Source organism: Zeus faber (genome assembly GCF_960531495.2).
Source record: "Zeus faber genome assembly, chromosome: 15".
Lineage (NCBI taxonomy): Eukaryota > Metazoa > Chordata > Actinopteri > Zeiformes > Zeidae > Zeus > Zeus faber.
In genome coordinates, this window is record NC_137194.1 from 25002920 (window position 1) to 25012478 (window position 9559).

A 9559-nucleotide genomic window follows, 5' to 3' on the forward strand; every position below is an offset into this window, starting at 1 on the left:
GGCTATAGAAGCACCAAATCCCAAATACCAAAAGTTACATAGTGCTGCTTTAAATACAATAAAAAGTGAAGTAAAAAAATTTATGAATAAACAATTAAATTGGCAAAAATGTACATATAGGACCCGCCCCCCCCAAAAAAAATATATATATTGAAAAAAGACAGAATATATACAGAATATACAAAATGTAATACTATGCACAGGATAAAATATTGTTATGGGTTTATAAATAAGTTTATAAATTATTAATATGAATTATGAATTATTGCTACACACTAACTAGCTTATTACAGTATGTATATACAGTGATGTAATACAAGAGATTCAGGGATAAACATTTAATATCCTGCGTATCCTCAACTCAACAGGACCTGGCGGTACGTACCAAAGCCCTGGCGGAGCGCGCCCATGACATCCAGACCACAGGCCTGACCGGAGCCTATGAGAAGGCCTTCAGGGACCTGGAGGAGAAGCTGGCGCAGGCCCAGGGCATCGTCAACGCCCGCAACACCACCGCTGCCGCCGTTGGCACCTTGATGGAGCTCATCGAAGACCTCAGGTGAGGAGGCTGTCCTTGGCAGTGTCGCGCCGGGGCAAATTTCTCTGCGAGTGAGTTCTGGGCGACGTTCAACCCGAACCCTCGTCTCTCTCTCTCTCTCTCTCTCTCTCTCTCTCTCTCTCTCTCTCTCTTCCCACCACCCCCCCTCAGGGCTCAAATCGGCGAGACCACGGACGCGCTAAACCGCCTGGAGGGAGACCTGACCATCGTCCAGGACAGCAATTCGGAGGCGAGCAAGGAGTTGAGCGCCTTGGAGCGAGAGGCCAAGGAGCTCAACCTCACCTCGGAGCAGCTGCACCGGCAGCTGGACATCCTGAAGAACTCCAACTTCCTAGGTGAGTAACCCAGGACAGCGAGGGGCTGTTTTTCATCATTTCATGTCATTTCAAAACGGAGAACTTCAAGGCAAGGCTCGCTGAGCCGATTTGTGCATACGGGAATAATTTCGACTTGTCTTTGAGCGAGTTCAATATTGTTACTTTTTGCCATCCTCTGCGACGGAATGAGCCAGCTGTTACGTATCACATCAAGTCTGGTGCAGATATGGACAACGAGATGCTAATAATTGTACCCACCAGACACAAAGTAATTTAGTTTAGTATATTTTATTGCCGTCATCACCATAGCAACATGTGGCTTATTTCGTTTTGCCGTCGTAGCTCCCCGTGCTCGGGGTCTTTTTTTTCTTCCCCCCGCGTGCCATTCACAAAGTGCCACTATCCCATTCCCATCTACCTAGTTCCACATGAACGCGTCATTAGTTGTTGGGCAACAACGAGCACCTCCTGTTTTCTACGCGCAGCCATGTTTGTTGTTTGTTGTCTCCCTGTTAGGGGCCTTTCTGTGTGGAGTTTGCATGTTCTCCCTGTGCTCACATGCAGTTTCCTCCATATAACATATAAGAACCCCCACTAAAAACATGCACCAGAAACATCGTCTGCCCACCATTCCTGGAAGGCCAAGCCACGGTGGGGAAAAAAAGCAGAAAAGACAGTTCACGGCCTGTGTGTGTGTGTGTGTGACAATAAAAGACGAGCTAAAGCGTGTCCAGTGTAAGTTCTGGGAGCCCCAATCTACTACTACTTCCTGTTCCACCGGGATTTTTTTTTCTCTAAATGCCCCCGCGCCCCAAAGACTCCTGTTTATAGAATTAAAACAAGACGGCAGATTGTTCAGTTCTTCGATAAGACAAAATCTTATCAATTAAATTCTTATTTGAAATGAATTGATAGTCGATTAATTGTTAACACCTCTAAATGGTACTGATACTTTTTTAATTACATTTTTATGTTTTTGTACAGGGAAGTATAATTTCACAAAGCTTCCTGACTTCTTAACATCTCGTACCTTGCAGTAAAACTTTGCTTCCGCCTCCCGAACCACTGACCATAAATTCCAACTTTTGCTCCTTCCTTCACTGAGTTTCACAACTGCTTCCTTCCCCCTCCAGGGGCCTACGACAGCATCCGCACGTCGTACAACAGGTCCCGCGATGCCGAGCGCCGAGCCAACGAGTCCACCACCACCCGGCCCAGCACCGTCAGCCAATCGGCGGACATGCGCCGGCGTACCGAGAGGCTCATCTCCAGCAAAAAGGACGATTTCAACCGCAAGAACGCCGCCAACAAGCGTGCCCTGGGAGACCTCAGCACCCGGGTGCAGAGCCTGGACACGAAGAAGATCAACGAGAAGGTAAGAAGGTGAGACCGCCACCTTGTTCGGCCCCCGGGGGAGGAAGCGCAGGGGTGGGGACAAATCTGTTTTGGGCTTGCGCCACCAGGTGTGCGGGGCCCCAGGCGACGCCCCCTGCGGAGACAGCCCGTGCGGGGGCGCCGGCTGCCGTGACGACGAGGGGAACCACCGCTGCGGGGGTCTGAACTGCAACGGGGCGGCGGCCATGGCCGACGACGCCCTGGAGAGAGCCAAGCGCACCGAGGAGGAGCTGAACAAAGCCATGGGGGAGGTGGAGGGGCTCTTCACCAAGGTAAGAAGTCACTCCCGTAGGTGGCGTATCGTCTGTCCAGTTCATTTCATTCTGTGGAGAAATGTGCGACTCGCGTTCCCTGCCTTCCTTCGCAGGTGGCCGAGGCCAAGACCAAAGCGGAGGAGGCCAAGGGCAAAGCCCAGGCGGCGCTGGACAAAGCCACTGCCACCAAGAACAAGGTGGAGCGCTCCAACAACGACCTGAGGGACCTGATCAAGCAGATCAGGGACTTCCTCACACGTGAGTAGACCAGGCCGTTACAACGGGCTTCTCAGAAATGAATATGCTGTTGGGAAACGGCAGATGGGACTCCAGGTCCCACGGAGACGCTTACTTGCACAGAAAGGTGTAAGTCGCCAAACCTAAAACCAGGGTTCATACCGGGTCCTTGAAATGCCTGAATAGGGTAGGTTTCGTTATTCAAATTGTAACCTAATAACAGGGTTCTTACCACGTCCTTGAGGTGCTTGAAGTGCTTGAATTCCGTCCAGAATCTCTTTTACGACAAAGATTATGCCAATGTGAATTTAATCCAGCGTGGTTAGAATATACATTTCTAATAGTAGATTACAATGAGATGAATAATAGATATGCAGAATAGATATACTAACATACTGTAATACAATAATAGACAATGAGATCACATTGAAAATGTATTATATTTGTTTTGCGTGAAGTCCTTGAAAAAAATAAAAAAACAGTGTTTAAAAACAGTACTTGAAAGTCCTTGAGTTTCGTTTCGTCATGCCAGAATGTACCCTGTGATACTTCCTCCTCGTCTCCGCAGAGGAGGGCGCGGAGCCCGACAACATCGAGGCGATTGCCAACCGCGTGCTGCAGCTCTCCATCCCGGCCTCGCCCGAGCAGATCCGACACCTCGCCGACGAGATCAAGGAGCGCGTCCGCAGCCTCTCCAGCGTGGACTCCATCCTGGAGAAGACGCAGGAGGACGTGCGCCGGGCCGAGCAGCTGCTGCTGGACGCCAAGAGGGCCAGGTCGCTGCCCTCCGCCATCGTGGCGCGACAAAGGAATCGTCCCTATTGGTCCTAATAACAATACCCAAACGAGTCTCGACCACCCCCTGCTGTGTGTCTCCCAACAGGCACCGGGCGGACGGGGTGAAGAGCACGGCACAGACGGTGACGCGGGCCCTGGCAGACGCCAAGACGGCGCAGGCCTCGGCCGAGAAGGCCATAGCCAGAGCCAAGGCGGATATCGGCGACACCGAGTCCCGACTGGCGCAGGTAACGCATCAAGGATGTTTGGGTCCGAGAAAATGAGAGCTTCCCCTCACGAGGGAGTTCAGTCAGACGATCAGTATTGCGGCGAAACGTTGAGTTTCCGATCGTACCTTTAAATTTGTATCAGAAAGTAGAACGCACGGAGAGGGGTTGCAGCAAATCAAAGCCACGGGTAAGTTCTCAAGGCTTGGTGTAAGGCCTGGGAGGCGGGTTCACTTCCGTTTGCACCCTGAGCAGCTGAGGTGTGCTCTGCTTCCAGATGGAGTCGGAGACGTCCAACAGCGAGAAGAACCTGAATGAAGCCATGGACCGCCTGGGCACGCTGGGACGGGAGATCGACGCCCTGAAGACCAAACGTGCCAACAACAGCATGGCCGCAGCCCGGGCGGAAGAGACAGCCACCATGGCACGAGATAAGGCCCACGAGGCCAAGCAGGTGTGTGTGTGTGTGTGTGTGTGTCTGTGTGTGTGTGTGCGCGCGCCCCAATCGGTTGACAGATCATATTCGACGGTTGTGCATCCTGTTCCTTTTTCCCGATCCAGATTCTGGACGGACAACTCACGGACAAGTACCATGAGGTGAAGCAGCGGGTCGACACCAAGGCCAAGGCCGTGCAGGACGCCAAAAAGAGGGCGGAGAGCCTCCGAGACGAGGCCAAGGAGCTTCTGCGAGACGCCCAGAATAAGCTACGACGACTAGCAGGTAGAGGGAGAGAGAGAGAGAGATTATTTTGATCTTTAAAAAACATTTATTTGCATATTTTCAAAGGATATCGCCAACAATAAGCATTCATAAGAGACAAATAAACATCCAAAACAACCAAGGAAGCAGTAAAAATAGTGAATTATATAATTAAAATGTAAATAGATAAAAATAAAAATAAATAGAACACAGCAAAAAATAAAGAAAAACAACAAACACATACACCTAGAGCACATGATAGAGGAAGCGAGGGAGGGAGAGAGACTTTGACTTTTAAGGTTCCTTTATTTTCAGTGAGTCATGTCACAGAAACTTGATTTTGAGGGGACCAAAAAACAACAAAAATATAGACAAACCACAGGAAAACGCACGTCAGAGTACAGAGCATAGACATCCCTCTTCAGAGACAACTAGGAACGCAGGGATCTGTTGATGTCTTCCCCAGGTTTGAGACAGCTGTTCACTATAAGGACAGCTCCCTTTGTAGCCCAGACTTTGTCCTTTGTACAGTTTACCTACTTAGAGAGAGAGAGAGAGAGCGAGAGAGAGAGCGAGAGAGAGAGAGCACTGTATGCATGTGGGTTTTGCAACCTCTGCTTCAGATCGTTCTTTGTCATGTCTACTTGCTCCTGTTCTTAAACTGTTGTTTTGGACGTTTTTTGCGCAAATCAAATGTCACAAACCACCCAGGGACATTAACGTTGGTAAATTATTCAAGGGTTCTTCCTTTTTTTTTTTTTTACCTCCTGGCGTTGTCTCTTCTTTTGTCTGACTGTTATTGTCAGCCTCGCGGTCCTCTTTTTTTGACTGATGCCACCATTGTGGGGAAACACCCTCATTTAACCCCCCTCCCTCCCTCCCTCAGAGCTGGAGAAGGATTATGAGGAGAACCAGCGGAGGTTGGAAGGGAAGGCGCGGCAGCTGGACGGTTTGGAGGACAAGATGAAGGCCATTCTCAGCGACATCAACAAGCAGATCCAGATCTACAACACCTGCCAGTAGCCCAGCGTTCCGGGGCACGCGCACGCACACACGCACACACGCACACACACACACACACACACACACACACACACACACACACACACACACACACACACCCCTGTCACTGTCTTTAGCTTTACGTTAGAAAAATATATATTTGGAAAGAAAATGTTAAGGACTTATGTGTTGTTATCTTCTGAAAAACTGTAAACCGTGTCCAAATGTACAAACACGTTTTTGGCTTCTTCTGACGCAAGGTTAAACTGGCCCTAACCACCGGTTGACCGCGGTTGCCCGCGGTGAGACGCAGTCTGCCGGTGTCCTTTGAAAGATGTGTCTTTTTCAACAATGCAGAGAATTCAAGGCTTTTAAAGAACTGAAGCGGTTCTTCCACATTGCAGACTTGGATAAATCGGTGCTGGTCATCAGATGCTATTTTTTAATCTGTCTTTTGCACGGATGACAAATAATTTCAAAGAGGCTCTGTGTAATGCTACTGAAAAAAACAACTTGTCACCTGATTGTAGAGGTTTTCAGACAAGTTGAATAGTGTGATATCATTAGTTTCATAGAACGAAATATGAAGGCTCCGCACCGCTGTGATGTTTAACCGACGCTGTCTACAGTACAGTACACTACAGCGATGTGATGGTCCACAGTGTTTGATTGTGCCTTGTAACATGTCGCCGTCCGTTTCGTGGTGGACTGTTTTTGCCGTGTTCGACAAATGTTTTTGTACGGATTTTTCTTTGACCGTGTTGCCAGCCAAACAACTTTGATGAATAACTGCCAAAGCCAAAGTACCAAAAGTAGTTTGTGTTACAGGTGTACTATGTACAGTCGTGTGAATAAAGGTTCAGTCACTCGCCTTAACTGTAGTGGTGGGGCAGTGGGTGATACTGTTTTGTTTAATCTGATCTCATATCTAAGCAGCATGCCGCATGAGATTATCCAGTTTTGTTTTTATCTATATTTTATTTTTCATAAAGTCAAGTCAACCTCGTTGGGGAGTCACTGCATGAAGGCAGCCAGAGTGATGGTTTGGGGCTCCAAGAGTTGTTCATATATCCTCCTGCAGGGGGCACTGTAACACAACATAATATTTCCAGCACTTATTGTCAAGTCAGATTCTATCTGTTGGAGATAAATTGACTTTAAAAGTTATTATACAAAACATAAATGATCTGCTTCGCTCTAAAATGCTTCTTTTTGTAGCCCTGTTATTGCAAGTGTGTATTAATTTTAAGTTGGAAAGATAAAGCTGAAGATGTGTATATTTTATAACAAATGGGTAGGAGTGTGTTTGAACTTTCATCCTGACAGACATTTTCAGGAAATGTCCAGATAAAAATAACTTCCAAGCACAACCATTTTCATCATAATAATGTTCCCCGGGCTTGCCAGATGTAGATTGGCAAGCATAGTAAGCTGACTACATTCACTATACAGTATAAAAGCCAGTCATGTGTTGGTTGTAATACCACGTTTGTGTACAGGGGGGCATATGGAAGACATTTGCACTGCTCTCATACTGTTTCGCGTGCAGTATTGATGGGCGGTCGAGGCCTTGTGAAAAATGAGAACACAGCGACCACCTGATGCAGGCGGAGCTCTGGTACAACAGCTCCTCGGTTATTGTGTAAATCTCATGGGCACAACAACAACAACAACAAAAGAGATTATTTCCATATCCGTTGAGTCTTTATCCGTCTATTGTATTCTAGATGGTCATGGCAAGTGTATACGTATTTGTGCGCCGCATTTCCCACACAAAGACGACTCAGAGTGCTTAACAATCCAAAGGGCTCAGAGGCGTCATAATCGCGGAATCGTCCTCCTAATTCGATATGATTCGGACGATCCGATCACAGGTTACTTGAATCCAAGCGTGAACGACCCGAGTCGATCGCTTGGGAGGTGGTCGGGGATGTGATACTACATTGTTATTATAAGGAGCTGACGCGCATGTGTAATATAAGGAGGAGCGCCTTGTCTACCGCCCGAACAGGTACATGTGCCGTGTATAGATGAGAGCCTGCACGTCCCAGGGGGGCGGTTGTGGCTATTCAGAAGGTTAATGTTTTGGATCAGCTCCGGGTAACTGGGTTTAATTATAATAAAATCACAACAGACCGAATTTCGTGAACGTCGGTTCTGATTCAAGCGAGTTACAGTCGATTTTGTAGAGAAGGCTGCGTCTCTCAATACACACTGCATTTGGTCATGAGCGAAATATGACCGTCCCAATATGGCGATCGCGCAGACGCGCATCAAATAGCAAACGCCGTATCGACGTTTCCTTACGGGCCATCCAACCCAGGGAAGCAACGGTTGCCATGGTAACCCAGCTGGCATCCTTTCCAACTGCTGCTCTCAGGAACAGTTTTATCCAAGTTACACCCAGGCCGGCGAATTGGTTTGTTTTTCTTTACAAATCTTCGCGTATTTCATCAAGCAAATATTCGTTTAGAAATATCTGAAAAAACATTGTGTTTGCTTACTAGCGGATCTTGACCGCTTCAATATGGCGGCCGAGTAGACGCAGAGCGGCGACACGAGCTGGACGACGCGCGGGTTAAGAGTGTCACTATTGAGTGGTCCGATAGGAAACCGATGGTGGCCTTTATTTCCGCATAATAAGTTCCGCTCTGTTATTTCAAGATTCAAGATTCAGGAGGTTATTTGTCACGTACATATACATATTGACGTATACTGTATGATTCAGTGTGTGCAGAATGCAGCATTTATTATTATTATTATTATTATTATTTTTATTATTTTTATTATTATTATTAAGGTGAAAACCGAGACAAAACCCGGACAAGGTCAATCTGTGACCTTAGTGGTGATGACGTTGAAGTCATGCGACCGCTGTGTGGTTCCTTTATAGCCTATTTGTTCGCTTTTTACTTATGGCGTGTGAATTTACGCTTAAAAAAATCATTAAAGTTGTGTTCATCTGTGACAAATATATCGTGCTGAACAAAACCGTGTAAGTATCATCAACCTTTGTTCGCCACAGAGCGTATTTTCTGCAATGATCCAAAATCCAATAGAAAAATCCCATTGACATTTTGTCGAGGGAACCAGGGCGATGCTAACTTCCGGGTCGGCTTACGGAAATACGTCATCCCCGCGGCACGCTACTGCGTAGGTTAACGGAGGGTCACGTGCAATCCATCCCGGAAGTGTTTAGTGCGCGCACTCGTTTCGGATCTAGCGATGAGCGGTTCGGCTGTTTTTCAGACTCGGCTCTCGACGAGTCACTCAGTAAAAAAAAAAAAAAAAAAAAAAAAAGAAAAGAGTCGTTCGCTTTCCTGACGCGGCGTTCATTTTCACCTATTGACGCGCGGCGAGCGAGAGTCGGAAGAGTCTGTTTGGCTCCGGCTTTAGAGGGGAATCCTCACGGGAATCATTCAGTTCTATCGAAGGTATTTACCGGTGGTTCGGCGGAAGAATGCAAACTGCAGAGCCCAGAAAATATTTGGCCCATTTTTCTTCCCTCAAAAATATTTATTTTCAAGATTCAAGATTTTTTATTTGTCACATACATATACAAACTTTCATACATATATGCCGTGAAATGTAATGCAACGCACCCGGTGATAACACAATATGTCCTAGGAAAATATATATATATATATATATATATATATATATATTTCTATAGGCCGACTAACTGACTCCGAAAACGTAATACAGTAAGTTGAATACTTATAGAATAAAATAAAAATATATAGAATAAAATACAATAAAAATAAAAATAAATAAAATGGAATAGATAGAGGGAATATGCCTATGTATATGACTATTTTAAAGGATATCTTATCTTCTATCCCCTCTCTTCTCATTAGGAGCTCAATTCTCCTTTACTAAAATAGAATGAATACTATAATGCGACTTACTCCTTGGTGGGGTTTATCTAGCTTTATGTGTGTAGTAGTCAAACTACATACAGTAGATGTAACTGCCGATGTAAAAGTGTAACGACTCCCGAGTCATTTGTGAAGATTCGTTCGCTAAGAACGAATCGTTCGCGGGTCCCGCGTCACTACCCAGGCAGTTATTTGTTAGCAAACAAAGTGCGA

General features: G+C 46.5%; 1 protein-coding gene across 3 annotated transcripts in view; it reads left to right on the forward strand.

Annotated features, from left to right (window-relative positions):
- The window catches only part of lamb2 (laminin, beta 2 (laminin S)), a 44156-nt gene extending 37773 nt beyond the window's left edge, over positions 1–6383 (forward strand). For all 3 annotated transcript variants that reach the window (XM_080014693.1, XM_080014692.1, XM_080014694.1), the window contains 10 exons: positions 369–559; positions 710–894; positions 2010–2251; positions 2340–2543; positions 2639–2783; positions 3331–3538; positions 3646–3787; positions 4044–4220; positions 4328–4487; positions 5353–6383. In XM_080014693.1, coding sequence (XP_079870819.1) covers positions 369–559; positions 710–894; positions 2010–2251; positions 2340–2543; positions 2639–2783; positions 3331–3538; positions 3646–3787; positions 4044–4220; positions 4328–4487; positions 5353–5489 — 1791 coding nt within the window. In that variant the 3' untranslated portion in view covers positions 5490–6383. The remainder of the gene's footprint in view (positions 1–368; positions 560–709; positions 895–2009; positions 2252–2339; positions 2544–2638; positions 2784–3330; positions 3539–3645; positions 3788–4043; positions 4221–4327; positions 4488–5352) is intronic.
- Positions 6384–9559: the final 3176 nt, after the last annotated feature.